The sequence below is a fragment of the Mastigoproctus giganteus genome, chromosome 11 (genome assembly GCF_048544385.1).
Source record: "Mastigoproctus giganteus isolate SK-2022 chromosome 11, ASM4854438v1, whole genome shotgun sequence".
Lineage (NCBI taxonomy): Eukaryota > Metazoa > Arthropoda > Arachnida > Uropygi > Thelyphonidae > Mastigoproctus > Mastigoproctus giganteus.
In genome coordinates this window covers 127,021,775-127,048,436 of record NC_143585.1, presented here as the reverse complement: position 1 = coordinate 127,048,436, position 26,662 = coordinate 127,021,775, and the positions used below count along the sequence as shown (strand labels likewise).

Below are 26,662 nucleotides of genomic sequence, written 5' to 3'. Positions count from 1 at the left end.
AAACTGCTTCCATATGGCAGAGATGACACTGCGTGACACGTTAAGCCAACGTGCCAATCCCGCCTGCGACTGCCTTGCTTCAAGTCAAGAAGGAGGCCTCAGCGGCCTACCATCTCAAAGAATCATCTAAACGACGATGACTTGCCATCCTGAGTACTGGAGATGTGGCTATTCCACTGACCAAACCAATAAAATGGAAATGAAATGACGTGGTTGCAACCCCTGTTTTTAGAGGCATGAATAATTTGCATAATGTGCGGTCTATAAGGTGGTAGATCGGTTTCTATTGGATACTCGGAATTTTCATGCCAGGATACCTATTATATCAAATATTCTCCTTCGGCCACATTATTTACCATAAAATATTCATGAGAAACAATTTGTGCTGTTAATTTTGTTAAGCAGTGTATAACCGTTTGAAGGTATCTGTTTATGATTTTTTCGTGCTGCTGACATAGAGTACATATATCACTATCCAGAGGAACGAGCTAGCTTATCCTCTTCAATGTCAAATAGATGTGACAGTGGAATATGACGTTTTGGTAAAATATTACATTAAGGTCTTTCCTACTTTTGACAATTAGAACTGTTAACCCAGAGAGAGAGTCTAGATTGTCATGGGGTTTCTTTGAGGGAAAAAAATCACAAGGAATGTTGCAGGTATGTGACTAAAGATATTAACTTTTGCCGGTGATACGATTTCTGATAATGGTTAAGGGGGATAAACTGTAATCCTGTTATTTTCTCCCTTTCTTGAAGGACCCCTACATCTATTTTTGTGATATAGGTCTGATTTTGGAATGCAAAGTAGGTGGATATGCTCTTTAACAGGGAGTGCAGAAAGATAAAACTTCTATCCTAAGTAGTTATTAATTAAATACAAGAGTACATTGCATTGTTAGGATTGAGGTTTGAACAGCAAGGACACTGGTCACTGTGGATCTATTAGTCAATGCAAAATGGAATTGTACTTGCATCTCTCGTCAGTCTCTGACAGGGGGGAATTTTGTAATACAGTGACACCTGGAATTACAAATCAAAGGAGCAGAGTGGGTCATCGTGCGTAAGATCAACTTCTGAAACATTCTATAATTGATACACCTCTGTACAAGTCGACGTGTATGTACAGCGTGAAGCTTCTCTGGTGCCTCGCAATTCGGACCAGATAGCAATTATCTTATGGAAAGGACACGAAGGAAACCTCAGACAGAACCTTAAGAGACAATCTGCTGTTTTAGAATTGGTTCCACAGTCCAGAAAATAATCTATAGATGTACGAGTCACAGTGGCCACCTGGCCAATTTGTGGCTCCATTTCCAGCTTAACCCTCGTGACCGGTAGTGGTTTCGCCACATCACTTCATTTGCAGATGTCTGGATTGTTGTCCTGTCGCAGACTGGAGGAGAAATTCCTAGAGTCCTCTTCAGTAGGAACTGTGGTTAACCGATCTTTCTGGCAGAGGAACAGGGTTTTTCAGTTCTCGACGTGCTAACTGGCCCGTGAACACACACTTCTACTGATGTAATATATAGTATCTCAATATGGCCTAAGTTGCTGATGCGCCTAAAAACCTACAACTTCATTAAATCATCCAGTGTCTTCGTAGCAGTTTTATAATGATAGCTTTGTCTAAATCGATAATGCCAGTGATAAAAGTGAAATACAGAAGTTACGAAAACTAACTGTTTTTATTTCGTTACTAGAATTATAGGTCTGAGGTCTCAACCATTTTGATAATTCCTTTTTTTGTTATTATTAATTTTTTTGCTGAAAGGTAAGCATCAAGTCTTCCTGCTTAATTTTCAGAATATATTCAATGATTACTGCTATGATAAGATGCTCCTATAGTGTGAAATTCGATGATAAATTAGGCCAGGCTTTGAAATACTGATAGGGTTGTGGAAGGCTCTGTTTAATTACCTCATTAACTAGATCTATAGGATTGTTGTCGAAGTCAAATACTACCTTATTACAGATGCAAGATTTTGTGGGTTCTTGCTTAATGGTACACAGCACTACTGATATTTGGAAGTGATAGGAAACGGGAATGTTCTGTTCCTGTTCGAGCTCTGAATCCTTTACGTTTTTCAGATCGTGGCTAAGTTGGTCAGTTTCGGATAGGGATAGGTTTTTTATCCCTCAAAACAGGCAATCCGATGGAATACGCGCAATTCACAGTTGTCTCTGGTTGCCTTGGCGCAGATATCAACAACCAAACTTTCGTTTGTGAATTCATCTCATGATTTTTTCCTGCTGAGCTAAATTTTCAGATCAGCGATGAACAACACACCCATTTCCTTTCAGAAATTGAATAATTTTCGAAGTGCAGATATAAAGCCCTTATTCATATAGAAATGCAAGATTAAAAAACAAATCTTCCACGCATATTCTGAGTTCCCCATTTAAATTAATTGCATTTACTATAGAACCTGTTCCTCGTTATTGCGAAAAAAAAAATAGTAAAAGACATACAGTATTTGTATTTCAAAAAGAAAGAAATCTTAAATTTATTTACAACTTCAGTACCGAAGTAGAAGAATGTCGAACTGGTTTAAGAATTTTATCTAAAACCACTTCCTTTTTAATGTAGCTGTAGTAATAACAACTGTTTCGTTCTCCTAAAATCTCTCTGATACGGAAGAGTGCCCTGATTAGTTACCGTTGTTCACTGAAACTCCATTAACTGCAGACAACTGTTAAGACGATGCCAACGTGCAAGTTTCCTGCAGGGAAATTGGTTTAAAAGCGAACAAAAATCCGAGAACAACTTTAATGGATTCTGACAGTGCAATCTTTGCAAATAGATGTAACAAGCGTGCGACTGATGTTATCTGTTAGGACTATATTTAGCAGAGAAACACGTGAAAATTTTCCTAATACCGCAGTGTTTCACCACTTGAGGCCCCATCTGGAATTTGCATTGCATCTACTAAGTGAAGAACCTTCGGGCCTCTCCAGAGGATATCGTATAACTGCCACAATAGATCTTTTAACACCTCCATTGTCCAGTGTGAGTGAGACGAGCTAATAGGATAAGTTGATTCGAGAATCTAACGACAATGCAGATAAGATACGAATCTTTTGTATAATGCAAAGAATTAACCGAAGAAAATTTCTTCTTTTTGCGTTTCGCTGACGAAGGCCGAACGAGAGGGATTGATTTTTAAATATTTATACGTCCGTACAGTTGTTTCGCTTGTAGCTGTTGTCTACTGCGTTTTGTCGTGACACGAGATACATTATCACAACCTCTCCTTCTCCATCCAGATTTCTCTTACCTCCGTTTATTGGCTTAACTCCTTCCGAGATTCAGCAGTTCTCTCATCCCCTTACCTGGCTGCCTGCACGTCTTAACGCCAAGCCGACTGCACCGCATGTTTCATCTGCTGCGTTGCTCTCTAACCGGATTAGGAAAGAAAACTTCTCCTCCACCCAGTCGCTGCAAATAAGAAGCGGCAGTTATTTTGTTTCTCTCGCCGAGACAAGGAAAATCCTTCAAAAATTATACTCGCTGCTTCAATCACGAGAGGTTATTTTGTGTATTCTTCTGCGTACCGATATGATTACTCCGCCATCAGGCGACCACTTCCAACGGCCAGTCATTTGGTTCAGCGAAGGTGTCCAGTGTTTCCCCGTTATTAAATTTACTACAAGCGTTGAACGTAAAGAATCTCCCATCCCACCCCCTCCGTTTCCCTATTTTCAGCACAACGATTACAGACTTCAAACGCGATAAAACTTGAGGGTATTGATGAGACCCAACCTCTCCCATCCTTAGCAAATGGCGAAAACTCCTATCTTCGCAGGCGTACTATCCCCTGCCGGTTTCAGTTAATGTGAGAAAACATGAAGACCACCTAGATAGTTATAAAGGTTGGTCACGAGAGAGGCGGGTCGCGTGCCAAGAAACTATTCGGGAAGTTTACCAGGTACCTCTTCCCCCCCTTTCCCCAAACATCACCATGCCATTACAGACTCTCGCCAGAAGTGCATGGAGAAACGATGGCCACACGCACTTGGCCCGTGACGTCATCGCAGATTTGGTGGAAGCACATAACGATGGGTAGACAGTTCCTTAAATGAGACTATCACTGATCTCTTGCTCCTCTCCCGACAGCGGTTAACGGAGGTTGCGTGTAACATCGATGAAGTTTTCATTATACACTTCAGACATTTCAGCTGGAAAGTGTGTTTTGTCTCCCGCGGAAGTTGCGGACTTGGCGAGATCATCCACCGAATGACGGAAATATTTAAATGAAAAGAGGAATGTCTTTAATGATGCGAGAGGATCAAGTTACAGTGCGTTATGCGTGAAGTACAGTAGCCACAGTGAAATAGAAAAAATGAAGACCTTAGTAAAAAAAAAAAAATAGCTCCTTTTGCACGTGTATGTCTGGTTCCTTAATGGGAAAAATGGGCAGCAAAAATATCCTTGATAACTCATACGAAGTCGTGATCATCAGAGCGAAACTTTCCAAAGAATAGCCTATTCAAATCTCACTTAACACGCAATATGAACCCCTGATTTAGACCAAACCCTTGGCGGGATTTATACCCCTTTTTTATTCCGCAAACCCCAAACCAGCCTTAGAACGTATGTTTAAAACACGATATACCAGTGCTAAACAAAATATTATTCAAACTGCAATGGAAAGGGTACAGTTTAGGTGGTTTATCGTTATCTGTAAAACAAAGACCAGAAAAGCTGCACTAATCAGAAATATTTAAATTAAATGAAATTGCTACTTCTGACATTATGAGAAACTAAATTTTAAAGACCAGTGGTCTTTCTTTGTTAACTAACTGCCATTTCCACTGTGTTTATAATGAGACTTGGTAAAGAAGTCTAAGATCCAAGTAGGTGTGGATACGTTATGACAAAGTTTGTTAACTGGAGAATGCACCCTGAGTATTTTCTCACTGCCAGAAGATATCGTTTAAAAACGCTTCTTTAAGAACAAGCATTCTTTTTCCCTAGGCCTCTTAGCATATAGGAACATTCAAAGTTTCTTATACTGAGTCTGTGTCAAGAGCTTTCCTTTCTTTAGATTCGGTATCTTCCCTTACAAGGAAGGAGCTGTCGAGATCACCTCACGCAAGGAAACTTCAATTCTCCACTACATCGCCCTTCAATGGATCGTCCTGTCTTCTGTCTGGTGGGCCGGAACTGAGTCAATAACGGCTACTTTCATTTATTCACGTAGGAAAATTATGAATAATATTAATGCTAAAATTATTCCTCTCCTAAATTACTTACTTGACAACATTAAATGCAACGGTAACGAATTCAGTCTAATCTTCTACACTTTGTGGGGATGAATTATACATTCAAATTAACCCGTCTAAAAACCACAAAGGCTAAAATGCTGTCGTATATTCAGTTCACGCTAATAAGCGCCAGTACAAAAGTCTGCAGTGGAGGTGACAAAAACAGATGAGCTGCTCGATAAATGTAGAGAAGAATAATTCCGAAGTCGTACAAGAAAAAAAATCACTTCGAAAGCATGGCATGTCCTTGAAAGTTCGCCGAGGCCTGGAACTTTCTAAACTTCTAGTCTTCAGGTGAACTTCATTTATTCAGTAGACACATTTTACCCAAACGCACTCGTTTACTGGAACGACTTCAAAAACGAGAAAGGAAAGACAAGATTACAGCATTTGGTATTAGTAATGAGCACCAGAAAAAGTGCGAACACGCACTCTGATGGATAAGACCTCTCTCACATAATGCTAACTCCATCGTGGACCCTTTTACTTTCCATCATTCTGAGTGGAGCAAAAGGTGCTTTAATGTGTTTGGAAAATCGCTTCCAAACACGTCTGGTTGGGCGTAGTCTTGGAGTCGGCCAATTTGTGTAATCATCCCTTACTCTGACATCTTCCATCGTTGTTATCCCGAGAAAGAATCTGTGTAAGATGGTATCATTACGTCTGCACCCTTCTTGAAACGAAACTTCTTCGACTGACGCCAACAGTGCTACGCACTGTCTCTCTGCTGTTAATTCGCAGTGTGTCTGCGGGCCACGACAAGCATAGGTAATGCCTACTTCTTGGTTTCAGCTATGTACAGTGGACACTCAGCGATAACAAATCGAATATAGTATTCGAGCTGGGGAAACTAGTTTCAAGCGCTTGATTTTTGAAATCGTTGGTTCCTTTCCTTGGTACTGCCAGTATAAAATCTGTATTTCGAGAAATATTCGACATCTCCTTTTCTTCTTGGAATACTATCATTCCTGCGAAACGTATTGAAAGCAATGTGATTGCTTCCAGAGAAAAGGTGACAGTGCTCGATATGCGACTCATCAGACTTAACTCCTTCATACACGGAGCGATTCTGGACGAATTTTAAGTAATCTACTCTTACCACGATTCTGGTACTCCAGCCTGTCGCTGGAATACCAGAATCGTGATTTCAGTTTACTGTACTCCCGATATCATAAGTCCGCCAAAACTCGTAAGCATAGTTTGACAAATTTCAAGATGGTTCCGTAACCTCTCGAGCTTTATTCTGTGAAATTTCGCAGCCATGATTCAAAGTTTCTAGCTTTAACTGCTAGAAGCTCTATTGTCGCTAGCTAATCAGGGTATAAATAAGAAGTTCCTTCGTTATTGCTTACACGTAGGCTCTCTCCTCTTAATGATGTATAGAGAGAAACAGTGAGCTGAGATAGTCAAAATTTAATACGCCGAAACACAATCCTTGGGGGTGTTAACCTAATTGGCGCATATATATAGTCGCAGCTATCATACCGCCAACTAAGGAAAAGGATGAACTGGAGTGTTAAAGGGTCCAACGGTTAGTTTAGTACAGTTCTTAAATAACACGCGGGGGGGGGGATTCGAGAATCCTTTAAGTCAGTGGCTCCCGCACTTTCGGAATAAAAATTTGCTCTCGCCACACAGACTTTTTTATTGATAAGAAATACCTTCAAAAATAAAAAATCAACTCCTAGCAGTGCTTTATTCATAACATAGAACACAACTACTTTACAATATGATCATAAACAATGCAGCTACATAGAGGTGTGAGCTTGTTTTTATCGGGTAATCTCATTTATATTAGGTCTAATTTGAGACAAACAAACTCTCATCTATCAACACAAATAAGTCTTTGATATTTGTCAGAGCTGAAAATCCCTGTGAAGAACTGTAGAAGAATCGATACTGTTTCTGGTTGTATATCCAAAAAGACTCCGGTGGCATACTCCCTATGTTTCAGCTTCAAGGTGCAGGCCATTTCCTTCTCCTCATCTAATGTCAGATCCGAACAGGGATCTCTAACACATTGGAATTTTTCTGTAGATAACGATGGGGAGTACTGATCAATCTTTTTTACCAGTGTTGCAAGATGTTCCTGTATGAGGCCGTACAATTAATTGCTCGTTTTAACACTTTTTACCAGTGGGAAAATTTCGAGGTTATGTTGCATCGCTCTTCCGAATTAAAGTTTTTTTTTTTTAATGCAGTTAGTTTGCCTGTCATCGCGGCGTTGAGCACATTCAACCGAGAAAAGATATCGGCCAAATATGCCAGTCATTCTCATCCAGATGGTGGTACAGTGGGTTTCGTTCTTCAGTTCCAAAACTCGATTTAAAACTTTTCCGCGAGATAGCCAGCGAACCGAGTTGAGCAAATAACTGCGACTTTAGTGGTTTTGCTTTGATGAAGTTCACAATGCGCACAACCTGATCTAGAACCAACTTCAAATCAACTAGAAGAGTCTTGCTGACTAATGCCCCTCTGTGTAAAAAAAAAAAAAAAAAAAAAAACAGTGAGTTGATATTACATCTGGATTTTTCTGTTTGATAAGTGACACCAAGCCTCTCACATTCCCTTTCATAGACGAGGCTCCATCTGTACAAATTCCAATACAAGAATCCCATGAAATCTCAACTTTTTTCAAATACTCAGACAAGGTTTGGAAAATATCTTGTCCTCTGGTATATTTTTTCAAGTTCCTTGCAACATAAAAACTGTGTGATTATTTCGTCATTGTGAATGAATCTGATATAGGCAAGCAACTGTGCTTTTCCACTAATGTCGATCGATTCATCAACTTGAATTGCAAATTTAGAATTCTTCATACTTTTGGAAATACGCTTCTCAATATTACCCGACATAGGAATTTTCATAGCGTCTCGCTCAGCACAATCACCAAAAAAAAGTTTTTACAACCAAGCAGCTGGCAGGCAGAATCCATTTTTTGGCTGTTGAGCAATCAATTCAGCCACTTCGTAGATACAATCTGCACCTTATCTGAGACTTACATTCGTTTTTCAAAATATGATCGTTGAAATTTCTGCTGTTCCAAAATATTGAACATCCTCGTTTACCTGATTTTTATGTTTAATAACAGATGTTTGGCATTGGAAAGCTCACTACAGTTCAGACACAGAGGCTGGGGTACGTTTTTATCTCGAGTCTATGCGAAACCGAGACTCAGATAGCTATCCATATATTGTCGACAAACTTTCTTTTTTGGAGATTTGCTGTTACTGGCGTCCAATTCGACGAGTCTTCTTCAGCATTCTGTTCAACCTGCTGGTACGGTTTTGAAGACGACGATTGTGGAACACAACATGGACTCGGATCGTCCTCATCCTCACTTAATGCTCTTGCTCTCACTTTGGAAAAATATATATCCATGATCTACTAATAAAAAAATATTATTTTATTCATAATACTAAATATAAATGCAAAAATAACACAAAGAGAGATGTGACACTTTGCACTATTTAATAAATAAATCACTTTTACACCGCACTACGTTAATTGTAATAGAACTGACCGAAAGCGCTCGCCACTGCTTATATATTCATGAAATGCGTAGAAATTTCTAGAAAAGATCGACAAATACTCTTTTTAAACAGTATATTTATAATTTACATTATTTTAACTATTATTAAAATTAATTATATTACTGAATAAAATATTGAAACTTCCAGAAAATTTTACTGTTTCTATACATATATTTACCATATTATAACACATGTAAGAAATAAAAATGACGTTCATATTTTTCTTTGAATCTTCCTGCCATCCTCTCGTGCCGCACAGTTTGGGAACCACTACTTTAAGGGAAAGAGAGAGCCAAAATTTGAAGTTTCGCCTATACGAGAGTTTCTGTGATCTTCAGAGGTTTAAAAAGGATTCCCGTATGAGGCAAGTGTCGATGATCACACTTACTCATTCTACTTTACCATAGTAGAAGCAGCAGTGACAGAAATGAAATTTGATCGAGAGAGAGAAAAATTAATAGTTCAGTTATAGGCCAGTTCTTCTGCGCCAGAGAAATCAAAGCTATAAGGCGTCTGAGTTTCCGGAGGGAAAAAACATGATATAATAGTGTAGTGTCAATCAATTCATCAACATAATAGGACTGAAACCTAAGCCTTTTTCACATGCTGTGGAAAACAGCAATTATAACCATTGATGGGATGAAACAACCTTCGATCCTGCAGGCGTATCTGTACTTGTCACGTCAAATGTAAAACAGCACTCTTAATGGGACGAAGCGTTTTAATTATTCCTTCTTATCTTCTCTGGTTAACAAAAAATATTCGTTGAGCAACTCCTGCTATAGCGATGATAACATCGCTTGCTAATTAGTAACTAGGTCCTCTCGCTCTTTGCACAGCAGTCTACTCTTGCAAACGCCTCTTTTCATCCCATAACCAGGAGTAAGAATGGTTATTCATTTATATATGCTGAAATTATAGTTTTCCAACAAAAGACTTTCAAAGTAGTGTGGTAGCGAGTACAGAGGTAAAACAGTTTTTTTTTTTTTTTTCTGTAAATGGTAGAAATTACATTTTCTAGAAGTTTCCTTCGTGGGGATGGCTCAAAATGTCTCCGCACAAGAAAATGAGGAGAATAATTAAGAAAAAAGTGACTTAGGGAAAGAACAGATAATGGAGATTGCTTATTGTTGTTCGAAGAAAAATGGCAAGTAATTATCACTCGCCCAAAAAAAAGCCCCACCTTTAGGACATTCTGGTCCTCGGCTACAAAACAGCAAGAAGAAACGTCTCCTCTAAAATAACAGTTTCCCGTTTTATCACTTCATAAACATTCCACTCAAGTTATGGATGCAAAATGGGAAAAACTGTTTAAAAAACAACGATTGTATTGAAAGCATAACTTAACTCTGTTCTCCATTACGTTCTTATCGTTGGTAACTATTATGCTTTTCAATCACTTCAGTCAAAGTCGATGTAAATTGGACAGGCTGTTGATTTTAAATGGTACTGAGGACAAACCTTAAAAGAGGAAAATCGATAAATACTTCCAAAAGGATGTAAGAGATAATTGAAAATAATCCCCAAACAAATATCACTTCTAGCAAAAAAAAAAATTGATGCATGTTCGAGATAGAAGCAGGAAAAACAATTCCCATTATCTCTAACATTGGAACCTGCGAGTACTAAAGAGTAGAAGTAAAAGCCATTTAATGAAAAAAAATTAAAAGTAGTGATCTTGAAAAAAAAAATCTAATTGAAAAAGGTAGGAGAATGAATGGACTTTTTGTGTGAGAGATACGCTTAAATACCAAATATAAATAGGAATGAATTAAAACGCATTAGGTTATGAAATACGAGTCTCGAATTTTCTGCAATGAAGGACAAAACTCCAATTATTTTATTAAAATCGAATTCAATATGGTTTTTATATTTCATGGAGAATTTAATTTATTTACACTTCCCATCTTGCAAAATTTGATCGAGAGAGAAACTGCGTCTTTAAAGTTTATAAAAGCCACCCCCCCTTTTCCCCGACCATTTATTTCACGTACAGACAAACATGGATTAGCGTCCTTGCACCACGTATCCACTCTATCAAAAACGACGTGAAATTTTGCCCAAGTTGTATTTGTGATAATTTCGTTACTAATTGAATTTGTATACATATAAATTAATAATAATTATTCGCTTGTTTGTTGCAATATATTTGAGTATGCAGAACTTGTAAATATGCTATTTTATAGCATTGGCCAGCCTTAAAATAGGGTTTCTAGCGATATAGCCTAACCAACCCTTTATACAAAGAAATAAGCACTTCTAATAACTTCTCCCTACGGGAAAAATCCCTGTACATCATAGAGACCCAACTCGTGTAATTTATACGATATTTTTGCAGCCATGATCCACCGACCAAACGGCGTTTAACGTCAGTAATACCAAATTTTAAGGAGATAAATAGAATAATTGTAAAAAATTCCGGAAATCCCCTTTGCTGGTCTAAGGTTACCAAAGCTGAAAATAAGTCAAATTGGACTGTTTGAAGGAGATTGTGCAATGGAAAAACAGCATATTTTTAGGACAATGGCAGGAACTTCTTGAACATTTCCCAATTACTACTACGTGATGCCCTAAACCACCATAATTCAAAGCATTTTGATAAATAGTTTTACACCGTGCTCGCTTCTTGCTTAATGGTTTAAGAATGTTGTATCTAACATAGTGTAATCAATTAATGATGCTTCAAGTTAAAACTCTTTTATACGACATATGAAGATTTCTGCTAACTGTAACCAAATCAAATTTGAAAAAGGAACAGCCAGTTTAGTTGTAGTTTTTAATAGAAATCTTCATACTTGTTTAAATTTGAACCATCCCTAACACGTTCATATAAAAAGCAGTTTCTCGATGAGTGGTACCCTAATTTTCCAGAGGGAAAAAAGTCTCGATAATTAAGCTTTGCGATCCGTCTACCAAAATAATCACCACATTCATCTGACCTAACATTACACAAATAGCTTTCTTCCTATTTTTTATTCTGACATATTCCATACAATCGTATACGTAATTAGTTCTAGCTCTCTGTGAACAACCATTCATCAGTTTTCAATTGTTATTATAAGCTCATCACTGTTCCCGAGCCTTCTGTCACATCAATATCACTAACATCCCTCTCAGTGCTATCACTTTAATTTGTATTCATATAACCGTTCTCTGATGTTTCTAAATTACAAGTACTGCGCGTAGCCAGAGAGGTATCAGTGGAATTAGAGTGAAACTGAATGGTCACAACATGCACAATTTTATTTTGACCTGTTGGGTCATTCAATCCAGGCATAGCCTTTTTTTAATTAATAGACATACTGTTGTATCGTAAAAATTTAACCCTCCTCGACAGTCCCTGAAAACATTCCGACACGCCATCCTGCCGTAGTGATCCCCACTTCCAATTAATACGAGACATTCGGAGAACTCCACGTCATAATCCTTGCATAGTCTCCTCTTCCATACCTAGACAACACTCCAGACGCTTTCACTTGAAGGTCCTCGTCGTTAAGTCCATCAGGGTTTTCACTTCGTCTCTCTGTCAGGTTAAACGCAATACATCTTCCTCGCGTTATCCTTACTAATTGATTTTGATTTTTTATCCAAGAATCAAACTGGTATTATGCGATTCTATATTTTCCATCGTTCTGGAAACCTAATCCCTCTTTTATATCCGCTGGTTCCTAACCCTCGCGTTCGACGACAGATCTGTATTACAATTGTGAAAGGTACGTTAAAAACAAAAGACTTCCTCAGTACCAAAGTGGGAAATTCAAAATGTCAAAACACCCCCCTTTTAATACGCTATGACAACTTGTACGAAGATGTCCACTTATTAACTTTTAAAACACTCCTCTAATTTAAAAAATAAATAATTATCATAACCTCCCCAATGTGGTTACTTGAACACTCATTTTAAACAATATTTTTAAGAGCGTGAATTGCATTAACACTTTATTCCCCACATATTTAATTATTTGCGTGTGTGCTGCCATCTAGTGCTGATTACTTGAAATTGTCTTCTTTACAGACATGAATTCGGACCAAATTTCAGCGAAAATGACGTTGAGAGATAAATTGTAAAAGTACATCGGAATGCAATGAAGGCGTTAGAAAAAGCAAACATTAAAAGCTGGCGTTGTTTATCCTTCCTAAGAAATCAAGCCTACAATGACTGGACAAAATTTAAAGCGAAATCCGATGATCGCAATGTGGATTCACTGCTTTTATTCATTTATCGTTAGCTGCCTCACATTTGTAGGAGAAGGAGACTTTTATCACTTGCCCGAGGAAGCAGATTCTGCATAAAAGTTGTGATGCTTCCTATTAGGTTGCTGTCGTTTACAGATAATCTTCCTTAATCCCTGCTGACAGCAGTAAAGGAGATGACGCGGTAGTCTTCTTTGAACACCTGTCTAATAAGAAATAAAAACTGTGGTCTGCTTAATTTGAAGAGACGTATATACTTACTTAGTCTGAGTTCTTAAGATTTAAAATATTACAGGCATCCAAAATGGCCATAAGTTACGAGTTGCTTAAAGATTTTCAGACTGAGCAACGTTTTGTTGTTCGATGTGTTTGAAAAGTGGCGCAGCGCATTAAAGAAACACCGTAATATTTTAATTATATAACGGCGTGTTATTGAAATGCGACAGGTGTTCGTTTAGTGTCAAGGCATCGTAGGCCATGAGATTTCAGTGTTACTATAAAATAGTTTACGATATTTAAAAGTCCCTTCTAAGGTTTGCCTAGCTTTTTCCAATTTAACGAGGCAGTGTCACGAGTCTCATAGGTAATATGATTAACTGATAGCTATTACTAATGGCCTGTTTGCTTTCACTTCAGATTAGTTCAGTAGTAAGAGAAGTGGCTTATTTTAGCAAAAAAAAAAAAAAATTATCTCTATTGCCGAAGTTCTTAAATGAAAGCTTTAACTATACAGATGGAAAAATTTTTAATGATAACAATAAGCGTGTGACATATAGTTGACGAGATATTCTTTTGGACAAAAAAAATAGATAAGAGACCACTAAATGTTTAATGCCTTCATATATAACGCAAGGAGATAAATGATGAAGGTAACGTTAAGGAAAAAAGCAATGAATATACGTGTCGAAACACCCAATTAAATTAGAAACGTTTGCACGGGCTCCACTATTATCGGTTATCTTGATACTGTCTTCAACTGTAAACACAATAAACGAAGAAATAAAATTCTGGAGTTCAGCACTAACCTGTTACTAAATAAAAGCTACCGAGAAAAAAAATTAAAACAAACATGTATGCCCACGGAAGAGGTTAGCGAAATCCATTTGTAGAATAGTATGACGTCACAATCATTTTTCCTGCAGGAAGTATGATTGCAACAATGCAAATGTTGTGGAGACATGTAACGAAAGGTATTTCCGTTACAATCCATTGTTAGGTGCTGCTGTAGATGTGTTTACACATCAAAAATAAATAAAAGCTGACATAATGCGCCTGCCGCCCGAGTGAGTAATGAGTAATTATAAAATTATTTTATATTTCGCTCTGTAAGAAAGATTTTTCAACCCTTCCTATAGAATTCTAGCAATTATTATTGCTTTTTTGTGCATGCCGAACATGTCTGTAAATAGACTGCCCGCAACCCACCTTATAATGGTGGCGCGGTTTCCCCACTAACCCCCTTCCCTCAAGAGTAAAGTTCGCAGCGAAAACGCTGCGAAGTTTAGTCTACACGCGCCCCCTAACCCTATCAAATTTTCGTGTACCCCTCGGTGTCGCGAATGGCGGTTTGTCTGTTGTGAGGGGAAAACCGGAGTCAATCCCGGTGAAAAACCTCACGACCACGGTTTGAGACCGCCAAACTCAATGCTGAATGCCCCTGAGAAAATTCCCATAAGGGTAGCAGCTGGAATCGAACCTCGATCAGCTATTCAGCAAGCCAGCAACGTTGCCACAAGGCCACCGTGGTCCCGTGTGTTATCGCTTTAATTTCAGTATTTCACATCACAATTCTCACCAGGCACGTGGGTAGTGTGACGTCATTGCTAAACTTCCGTTTCATGCCGCCGTAGATATTTTCACATGATAAAGACATTGTAGTTTGTCAATAATTCTCAACTTAAAGCAGCAGCACTGTGAGGGATCCAATCCCATTAAGGGAAGATATTTTACAATTTTGTCGTAGAAATTTCTCTCTGGCTCTAGCTTATGAAAGCACCAATACGATTGATTGGTTATACTGGCTGTAGTGAAAATGTAGCCATCTTAACTTTGGAGAGGTGCTCTACAGTTAATGAGGAACAAAAACTCATTAGTTTTACCTCGCTGTTCTGTTTATAACTCGTAATGCAAACAAGTAAGAATTCCCTTAAATACTTTTATTTAGTACACAAGGCAATTAACAATTCATAGCGAGAGATTCACATAGAAAAGTTAGCCACAACGTGTGCAGTAGTGCTTCTCCTGTGAGTACGATTTTGTTGCGCATACACCGATCGGACCCGGCGAGGCCTAGATGCTACAAGATTCCTAAATGCGGTCCGTGGTTGAGACACCACAGATGCTCGATGGGATTGAAGTCCAGGGCAATACCTGGACGTCTTCCTCATGTTTCGCGCTTTGCCCCGTGGAGGCAGGACCTAAAAAATAATTGCATGGGGATATTGCGCTAGAATTGGAAAGGGCAAACAGTGTAATTTAGATACGATTATTTTTGACGAGGGGGAAAGAGATGGCGTGTATGCGGTTTTTTCTGTTCTGGTGAACAGTTCGTGCTCAAATTGTGATAGGGTGCTTCTCCTCCCACAACACAAAGTGTTCCCGATCCTTCGGGTTGAAGCATGTTTTTGTTATGAGGGGACGTCCATGTCTGGTTCCCCATAGTGGTGATTCGGTAATTTCCGTGGTTGCTTTGTTGTACCAAATCCCTGCAGGGGATGAAAAAAGCCTTATAAAAGAGGGACAGGGTCCTTTTCGTGTGACATCGGACCAGACGACCTTCGTCCAGTTTCGGCGGTGAACCGTGTTGTGCATGGGCACTCAGAGCGGCCTGCGGCTACGCAGCCCCATTTTCAGCAGGGTTCGAAGTACTATCCGGCAGAGCCTTCGATGAGTCGTTTCGCTATTTCCATCTGAAGAACAAGAGTAACGGAGCTCAGTATCAGGTGTTTTTTATACCGTGTCCGGACCCGCTGGTCATAATGTTTTGGCTCATCGGTGTATGCTGAGATTTTTCTTGGGAAGTCTGTAAGAAAGACAGATTGATTAAAAACAAACTGCCGTAATATGTCATGTTGGGAGTGTGGCTTCCACATCTAAACACAGTATTCCAACATACCTATCTTTTAACAGAACATTAAACCCACACCAATAATAATTCAGCCTGCGATTGACAGAGTCCTATAATCTGTGACTCTTTATTAACAACAAGTGGCCCCTAGCCAGAAACTGGCAAATCCGCTATGTACATACATATAATCGTGTTAATTACAATCTTAGAAGTGTAATGAACATGTAACATGTTCACGCAACTAATCAAAAGTATTAATTGTGGCACAGGAACCACAAGACAGCAGTCCTAGGAAGAACTATACCAATGGGTGTTAGCTAATCCTGTATCCACAGCTGCCCAAACTGGGGTACCAGCTTAAAAAAAAAAAAAAGTAGATGGCAGGTGTTGGGTTGATAAACTTGAGAAGAGTTGCTGACAGCAGCTTGTAGTGTAGATCTGTCATCGTGGTCCAGGTTTCCTCAGCACCACACAACCCGAGTTGATGGAGCCGTGCCCAGTAAGTATATACGATGTTGTTAGGCTGGGAGAAAACCATTGGCGGAAGTTCTTGTTGAGAGGGAAGGTGACGTGACCAGTAGTACTGGAATCCCATCGTGATTGCCACACACTGATAAGTTCATTCCAGATTCTCCGTTTCTCGTCTTTGATGTTGCATGAGATGCCGAGAACTCAATGCTTTTGAAGATGACCTGCAGGCCCGGAGTTTAACATTAACGGCTCTATGGAACCAGACTCCCGAATCATATGTTGTTATTGGTACGAATACTGCTGTATAATATAGTAAGAGAGTCTTCCGATTTGGAAATGCGGATAATTGCTGCAGTGAACTTCTTAATCTTCGAGGAGAGGAGAAGGTGTCATCTAAAATTAAGCCAAGATGTTTTAATTCAGAAACAAAAGAGATTTGCTTTCCGTCTATCTTTATATTTGGAAGTCTTCTGTAATCTAACTCGCCCTTAAAAACCATCAGTTTTGTGGCTGATTGTTCCAGTTGAAGACGCGATCGACCTGGTATTAGAAGAACCAAATCATCGGCGTAGGCAGAGATATTGTCAGGTTTTTGCGTGAGCCAGCTGTCCAGAAGAGGGTCGAAAAGCAAAGAGATCTGGGTGTAATTACGATTGCAAGACATCAAGATGATGATTTTCGGAGGTAAAATTGTGGGATGCACTAGAGAAGTCTCGTGCATCCCACACTACTTTAAAACTAGCCTAAAGATATAGTTACTATCAAATGTCGCTGTGGGGTTCGAATCTAGCGCAAAAAAAAACCTCTAGAATTTTTAATACAGCGTTCACTGCCTTAACAATAAAGTAGTCTTTTGATTAAGTGAGCGCTGTATTAAAAATACTTGAGACTTTTTTTGCGCGAGATTCGAACCCAGGTACTTCAACGCAGTGCACAAGCACATTATAACTTAGCTACCGTAGCCCACAGCGACATTTGTTGATAACTATATTATATCTTTTGGCGAGTTTTAAAATATCAAATCCTTCAACGTGCAAGATTAGGACTGATTCCTTTCTAAAATGGTGTAGGTGGCACCTGGACTTCCGTCTCAGTCCAGGAAAGAACAATATAATCACTTTCATTACCAAACAAATTTTCTGTTTATACTCCGGCACGACAACCAAGTCAGTGGAATTTACAATAAATATATTAATTGTATTTAGTAGTCACGGGCTTGAATCCCGGTCCACTCAAGGAACGCGTGCTATGCACTGTCGCTCCTGACCACTAATTAATATATCTCTATATGCATAAAGGAGAACTTACCAAGCCAAAATAATTCAATGAACTACATTTCCATTTGTTATACTTATTATCAAAATTAAATGTGACCTTAGGGATATATGAACCAGTTTTTCTCGGCTTTAGCCATATCTAGAGTGACGTCTTCACCTTTTTTAATATAATAGCAAAGTGACTGATACACAATGTGCTGCTTAAATTTAACATTTGTAATTCTAAAATACCATATTGATGCCCCATAAGCAACTATGGGTAAAAAATACTGCTTTATAGCACAAGTTTAAAACCCTCCTTGTTAATCCCCAATCTGATCTGGTCAATGAATTTTTTATGCAGATCATCCCATAGCAGTAAACTATCTAAAACCTCTGCCACGGCTTAGATAATAATTAACCAATCCAACTTTCTAGATTCCTGGAAAGGTACATTGAGGAAAAATTGCGATCAGCAGCATTTTCAACTAAGTCTCCCTGGGTTTTAGAAATATTTAGCAATTTATCCTAATACTCTGTTGTTTCTATCTCCCCCCCCCATCTACCTCATATGGAAGCCAATCAGTAGTTTCCACACCATTCATCATATCAGCAACTAAATTTCTCCACAGCCTTATAATAAACCTCATTGTGGCCCACTTCCTGTACAGAGCAGTGGAAGTCAGTTATTTTCTCGGATGAGAAGAAATTCAACCTGCATGGCTCTGATGGGAGACAAACGATTCGCCGTGGTGAAGAATACCAGCCAAATGATATGGGGGTGCATTTCGTATCGCGGAGTAGATCACCTGCAGTTTATAAAAGGTTCCGTAAATGCCCATGGATACCTGGAAGGCAAATAGTTACTTTAGCTTCAGTAATGTGTTTCCATTACTTACCACGAACTATCCGTTGATTATCTTCGGGGCCCGAGGCGGTTCAACTAAATATTAGTTTTCACCTGGTGAACTTTTCATTTTGTAATGATAAACTGAAGCAAATTGAGGGCTTCTGATAACATTTCAGTCAAAACTGTTGTATAAAGATTGCAAATGCCCATTTGGAATATTTTGAGAGCATCTGTCAAATATTACTTAGCTTAGCCTTAACTATTAATAAATATCTTTTGTATTTGTGATTCTTGTCATTAATGTAACATAAAATCGCGAAAAAGGGTTAGAAATGTGAACTTTCTTGAACACTAGTGTGACATGTTTAGATTACAATTATTTTTTCTCTTTGCTTCTAGAAGAGCTGATGCAGAAGACATTTAGTCCCTTCGGTCCCATTCAAGAGATTAGAGTGTTCAAAGACAAGGGCTATGCCTTCGTTAGGTAACTATTTATTAAATATATTCCAAGATTAGTAAGTACTATATATCTAATTTTTTTGCATATGAAAGTGCACTAAATTTGATTTTCTTAATGCAACAGATATTACTGTCGAGAAAGCGTGAGAACCACCAACTCACGTTATCCAGTTAACGGATTTTTACCATGTAAGCCTCGGCTGTCCTACACTCGCATCTCTATCGTGATAAATGAATCATCTGTCCTCGCACCTTTTTTTACCCACCGAATTCAGTTATCATTCACTAGCTTCATCTATAAAACAAGACAGTTTTTATAGAAGCATATTGGTGAAAGGCTTTCCGAAAAGACATAAACAAAGAATAAAATCCGCCGTTTGAAGGATTTAACTCTACTGGCCGCAATAATGGTCACGCGAATAATAACTGTAAATTTACATTAGTAATGAATTTTTTAATACGGCCCAATATGTGATTTATCGGTTAAAAAATCTTACTAAACCATGATTATATTTCATCAGCGAAAAGGTCTTATGACGTTCAAATTTAATTATAAGATTTACATTGCCGTAGTTAACAGCATGATGGAGGAAAGCCTCTTATCTGATCATTCCTCCTGTATTAATACATCAAGAATACTCTTATCCTAAAAGGTGTGCGGTTATTTGCGTGAAATCATCTTTAGGCAACAGCCACTGACTAAATATAATGCTGGTCTTGAATCATTTATAGTCACTACTTTTAATAAAATGTACTGTGATCCGAGGTAAATCTAAACACTAATTTTCGTTTCTAGGTTTGCAACCAAAGAGGCGGCAACACATGCCATAGTTGCCACTCATAACACGGAGGTGAACGGTCAAACGGTTAAGTGTTCTTGGGGCAAGGAAGCTGGAGACCCAAACAATCAGCAGCAACAACAGGTAAGAAATTACTCTTTTACAGAAGGACGGTTTATCTGCATCCGAACTTCTGATTTAAAAAAAATCACTAGAGCCGGCTGTAAGCTTGTTTCTTTTCTATATTTGGCATATCGTGAATACGTGTACAAAGTGCTACACTCATCAGTGGCCCTGGATCTATTTTTGAGGTAAAATCAAGATATTCACAACGATTAGAAGAATTTTTGCAGTCGGAAAAAAAAATCCATCCAAAATAACTTCTAAACCACCGCTGGCCATAGTCCTAGTGAGGAAAGTCTTCGAAAAATTACCTAAATATCATTCTAAACAAAGCCATGATGACATATTGTCACGTGGACGCTAGCACTTCGGGTTATTTGACTGTAATTTAATCAGAAGAGCATCGAACAATTGCAATAAGTGTAGACGCTTGTAGAAAACAAATTGTAGCACTTGATCAAGACCAGTGTTGGACAACAGGTGGTCGGATACTCCTTATAGCTACGTTATTGATCTTGGAGTCGAGACTAACCGGCGAAATGACTTGAACGAATGATGTAGGAAATTCGAACGTAATTGCTTTAGATAGACTTCTGGTAGTTACAAAGCTACTCTTTTAAGACACGCAGGGAAAAAAAACACAGCAGTTGTAGGAAAATTGATGAAAAACAAATGAAAAAAAAAAAGTTTTAAACTTCGGAAAATTGAACGGATGAGTAATGGATTCTTGATAGGGGATACGGAAGAACGTAACACTAAAAGGACAAAGTACGCGTGCACATGCCGCCCCCTCTCCTCACGCCACGCAAAATTTATGGTGGACGCATTCATTTTGAACAAGAAGGGTTTTAGAAAAGCAGGCATAATATAATTATACGCATTAGCACGGGTCACTTCTGATGCAACCTCGATTCATGACAGGTTTAGAAATTTCTAACACGCGCGTGTAAACGCATCCTTTAGATCAATGTGTTTCCCTTTATTACTTACTAGAAGACTGGGTGTTGAGTTATTTTCGACTGTAGTCTGTGGGATAAAAGAAGAGATTCCTGGGCTGTTTCAAGAAGCACTCCTTTCCTCATTACAGTGGCTTCTATGATTTTCCACACGAAATATACATGTGAATGACAAATATTTATTTCCTCCTTCAGAAACCTTCGTTTAATACCCAGCTCTTGTGAAAAGAATTGATCGGAGAAAATTGTACACTGGAGAGGATTCAAAGAGCGACCGGAGTGCTAGAGACAGTATAGAAAGTGTTTGCTAAGTTTGAGAATCAGCTATCTTAAGGAATGACAAAAGAATAGTGTAATGAATTGGATGGCTACTTTATGATTGCATCACATGACCGTATTGGTGCAGTAAAATGTTTCTTGAAAGTGCATTCACCTTTTCGGACACTGTAAAATATGTTATTTAAATTACTGGGAATGTCGGTCATTCTCCATTTATGGTAGAATTGCATTCATAAAAACTCTTTTTAGTACTAATCCTATCTCTGCCTTGAATAACAGTATCTAACATTACCATAAAACCTTCAGAAAATCGCATTGAGCAGATATGTTTCATGGTACTCGGTAACACAATAACAATGTTTTAAATAAGCAGCTGAAGTAAGGACATTTGTCTCTTTCACCTTTAATTCCTCTGCCATTCAGCTCGTAACATAAAACGAAGCAACGCAATGTGTAATTTGAATATTAAATCATCAAAAGAAGTTTACGCTGATGGATGGCAGTTGGAAATTATTCCTGGTTCCTCATCTTCGCATAGCGAAGAAATAAGCAGCTACTTGAATATTCGATATTATCTCAATTAATCGTGCTCTCCATAGAGCAAAAATCCGTTGGTATAAGTTTTCGTATTGTACTGATGGATGGTTTACGATGCCAGCAATGATCAAGTAACCAACTACTTTGCATATCGGAATAACAGAGAAAACATTGGTATGGCGACACATTTGTCCAGATGATGGACGGTGACAGTTCCTAATGACAACGCAAACTTAGAAGCGGCAATCCACTGGAATAACCATTGCAGTAATCTGGTAATGGCACGAAAAGAGGCAGCACTTTTGCTCAGCTCTACTTTGTTGTGGATAATGTTTTAGTAATAATGGCAGATGTCGGGGTTCTTCCGGTTCACCAGAAAACTCACATTTGATCACACTGAAAGAATGACTGACTTCGTGAAATAGTAGACATTTAAATAAAAAGACAGCATTGCTTCTATCAAATGAAATAACTCTTAGAACTGTCTACTGAAGTAATAATTAAAATATCCATTAACATCTTGCATAGCTTATCCTGATATCGTTCGATTTTTACATATTTTTCCTGGAGGATTTTTCTCTGCATGCGGTTCGGCTTACGTAATGAGTTATGTTTGGTTTTTAGTTGCATTAGCAACTAAGGATATATGCGGTGGTCACGGGCTCGAACCCCGGTCTAATCAAGAGGCGCAGTAATGAGTTAGTCCAATTCCTGTGGACATGAATATAGTTGAATAAGAACCGTTGTCAAACTGCAAGGGACATTCAACCACATTACTGAGATTCAAGGTCGCAATTTGCGTAAAAAAAAATTTTAGCTTAAATTTATTTATTTCTGTGGGATGCTAACCATTCCTAAATAAAAATAGAGGTCACGAAGTTCAGTTGTGGTCCAAATACATAAAACGTTTCGAAATTTTCGGCGACAATTTACAGCCAAACAAAATACTATATGAGGACAAATAAAAGTCGCGGTAATTAAACAAATACCGTTTCGTCGGTTTTCTATGTGCCATCATAATCATAAATCCTTGAATTGTTTTAGAAACTTTTTTTTAACTTCAAGATTTGTAGTGGTTTTTTTTTCATTTTCTTGCCATCCTCGGTCCTTTAGGCAAGCTACCACACATTTACCGGTCTAAACACAAACAGACAGATTAGATGCGCGACAAATGCAAAAGCTGATTCTTTAAATTTTTTTGGCCATCTTCCCATATTATTGCACTTTTTCATAGGAAAACGAGGGGAAGAGACGTCATTTGGCAATGGTTTATCAGTCGATATTTGCTACATCGTTAGTGGCTGAGCAAATAGACAAATGTTCCTTTTCGATAGACTTTTTTTTTCCAAGGTCCTCATTAGCTCCGCTTCTTTGGAAAGAAAGAAAAAAAATTCTGTCACCTGCACTCAATCCCGACAGGCAACACGATAATGAACAACACACGCCAACAAACAGAGAATATTGCCTTTTCTAAGTCGACTAAAAACACAAGCACATTAAATGTCAACTGGAGCAAAAGTCGCAATACTAGTAACAAATTGTGGTGTTCTTTTTTATCTCAAGCACACGCTTTTAATGTGGAAACTTTAAAAAGGAATCAACAATTATAGAAATCATTTTGTTCAGCTAGTGTATGGGCTTAATGGAATTTTTTTCGGCCGTCTCAATAGGAGGTAAACCTTTAGAAACATCGGTATTACTTTAAACTTTGAAAGGCAGACCCATGACAAATAGCTAAACTTGCAAAAAACAGACAAGGGGAAACGAGACAGAGAACAATTGCGCAAGATGCATGTGCAGAATAAGGCTAAAGAGATTGCTATTCCTGCTGAACATCTGGTACTGTGCGATGCACGGGGACTATTAAACTTAAGTGATCGTTCTTCTAAAAGAACTGCGGAAATGTCCGTAAATATACACCCTTAACAACTGTAAATTGAGTGATCGCAGCGATGGTCATTGGTGCGCAATAATTTCTGCCATTCGTTCTGCTGCCCATTGTCGCAGTTTAAATTATCTTTACAATATTAATGGAATATCTAGAACAGACGCACTTGAAGCACCTCGAAAATGGAAGGTCAGGTTTCTGCACTGCTTCATTTAAAATTGAGTAGTTCATATTTGGAGACTTGCTACTATTTAGGTTTCTATTTTTTAAGGAAGTTATCTTATTTTCGCTACAAGATGACTTCAGACGTTCCTTGATAGAACCTTCTATTTTAGTTACATCGTATTTATGAAAGTTTCCATGAAACTCGATTCAGTATTATTCCGAGAGTAAGTTCTTATTTTCATATGCTAGCCAAACTATCAGTTTAAATAAAAATAATTTTTCCAAAGAAGGTTTGTGTCAGTGAAACAGGTAAAATGCATAAATAAAGATATAAAAGTTAAAGCACGTAGAATGGAAGGGCATTTGTGTTCTAGAGAAGTTGCTCTCTCACACCGTGGAAAAGACCTGGTTTTTCTTCCAGTGAAAGGAGAACCGACCATAAAATATAGTTTATAGTATCACTACATTGAATTTTGCTTTTCAGATCGAGTCATAAAGTGATAATGAAAAGAAAACTGGATTTGAATTTTTGTAGTGGTCATTTTCGGGGACGAAACTGTGCCTTTCACATGAATTGTTCCTGGGAAAATCTGATAATCTCCTAAGGCAAGACAGAGTTTCTATATAGCAATAAAAATTAGGAAAAGTGCTAACCAGTGTTAAAATCATATGATATTTGGTTGCTACTGGCCAGTTTTTTTTGATTAATAGAAAATATGTCTCTGAGTAGCAGTTTGGCCACATCTGCTCTACGAGTTGCTTTTACTGAATTCAGTTCACAATATTTCAGTCTTAAGGAGATCTCATTTAATTCCATGCCGTGTTGCGAAAGAAACTACGTCTAACAAGTTTAAGACAATGGGTATTTTCATCGGATCTGGACACAAAACGAAGGATCCCTGCCTATCTATCGTGTTGACTGTATACATCAAAACTGAGAGGCAATACGAATAGAATGATGGAGAGAAATACATTGTATAAGGGTTAAAGAATACGAACTTCTCTTCCCTTTCGGGTCAGTGAGAATTTCGTTTATTTTTGTGGGGATAATGTTCGCAGTGAAAGAACAAGATAAAAAACATTCGAGAATTCTCTCTGCGAGCATTAGGCATTATAACGCTAAAATATATCTGTAAAATAAGCTATTCTGTAGTTCCTCACCGATAACATGTTTACGACACTCTTTAATAATGCCCGATTGAACCTGATTGGCTTCTCTCACCACCCTAATTAGGTGATATTTCGTGTCTGCGAAAAATTGTCACGCATTATTTTTCCCATGAGGTCTTATAATTGACAGCGAACGCCATTCGTCACGCCATAAATAATTATAAATAAGTGCTTAAAATCTTTCCAGTTATAACTTTCCGGAATTTCGACTACTGCCTCGCATCCCACCCCACCCCAAGTGGCATACATGACGGCTCGCCCATTCCTAAGTATACTTAAATAGTTGGGGGCTTACTGAAATGTTTATGAACATAATAGACTCCCAAATCTAATATCTCGCTAACGCATTACCATTCCGCCTGAATTTTGCCTAATATAATTTGGGTGTACGTCGCTGACTGAAGCGATAAGTATACATTAAGGCTACCGCGTGGCTTTTTACTGGAGCAACTGCATGACGAACGACTGGCAACTCGAAACTCCAAACTACTTTAGAAAAACTATTAAATAACTGTTATTTGCAATGCTTTTAGAAGCCATTCGCGGCTAAACGGAAGCCAAACTTCTGCAACTTGAATATTCAGAACCTGTCGTGCCTTGCACGATTTATTTCTGCCAGAACTACGAAGAAAATGAAGAAGCTACTGTCTTGTGAAGTGTAGTGCGTTTGGGAAAATCGTAAGAGGTTTGTCTAACACGCGATAATGATCGCCGTCTTCTACCTCGGCTGGGTGGCCGAAGGAGTTTCAAAATCCCGTGGATACAGAAAGTGACAGAAATAAAGAGGAAGAAAAGGAATACGATTCGAGTAATAAGCCTCTCTCGCTTTTAGGAACAGAACAGAAAAAAAGTAAAGCTTAAAAAATACTGCAGTTTAAATGTATTTTTCCGCAGTAAAGGGCAAACGGATATGAATTGCAGGAGCGAAGAAAAGGAGTTCACCCAAATTGATGAATTGACTAATCAAATGCTAAGTGCTATGAACAAGTAGAAACATAAAGCGGGTGTAAAACCGACTTCATTTCAAAATTCTGGTGAGGTGGGAGGATGTATACAGTTGAACTGCAATTATTTATGGATAACGTACGAATTAACAGCCACTTTTGTGGTTTCAGCACCCTTGTAAATGGACTTGACGATTGCTTTCCAAACGATACATCGCACTATGTTTTTTACGGTTAAGGATATCTCAAGCTATATGCGAAATCTTTTGTTCATTCAGCTAGGAAGATCAAGGCGCACAGATTCCTTTCTTACTTGAATCCCTTCGAGGTTATCGCAAATTGGTCGTAAGTAGTAGAAATTAACGTCGATGAAATAAAGTATTAAAATTACAAAACGTATGACTAACTAATTTCCTTAACGGTTAATAAAAAGAATTCAAGCTCACAATCACCTGCTGCTTTTTCTGATTGTCCCATGCGACAGCTTCAAATTTTGGCCACAGAGATTTCTTCAATTGAGTGTCCTAAAAAATAAGAATAATAACTATGTAAAACAAATACAGACCTTTATTTTATCAAAGCACTCACATGCTAAGGTCTGCAATAATAAACCAGTAATAGCACTTGAAATATTTCATAATTTTATTAATGTAGGGTGATGAGATCAATCAAAACTAACTAGCTCCTAATACAAAAAATGTGAGGCAAATTTCTATTGTATTG

General features: G+C 38.2%; 1 protein-coding gene across 4 annotated transcripts in view; it reads left to right on the top strand.

The window, feature by feature from the left end:
• The window catches only part of LOC150078422 (cytotoxic granule associated RNA binding protein TIA1-like), a 695,656-nt gene that overhangs the window by 617,228 nt on the left and 51,766 nt on the right, over positions 1-26,662 (top strand). For 3 of the 4 annotated variants that reach the window (XM_090385385.1, XM_090385387.1, XM_090385388.1), the window contains 2 exons: positions 19,039-19,123; positions 19,895-20,021. In XM_090385385.1, the coding sequence (XP_090241511.1) occupies positions 19,039-19,123; positions 19,895-20,021 (212 nt within the window). The remainder of the gene's footprint in view (positions 1-19,038; positions 19,124-19,894; positions 20,022-26,662) is intronic. The other variant, XM_090385386.1, reaches the window with a different exon arrangement.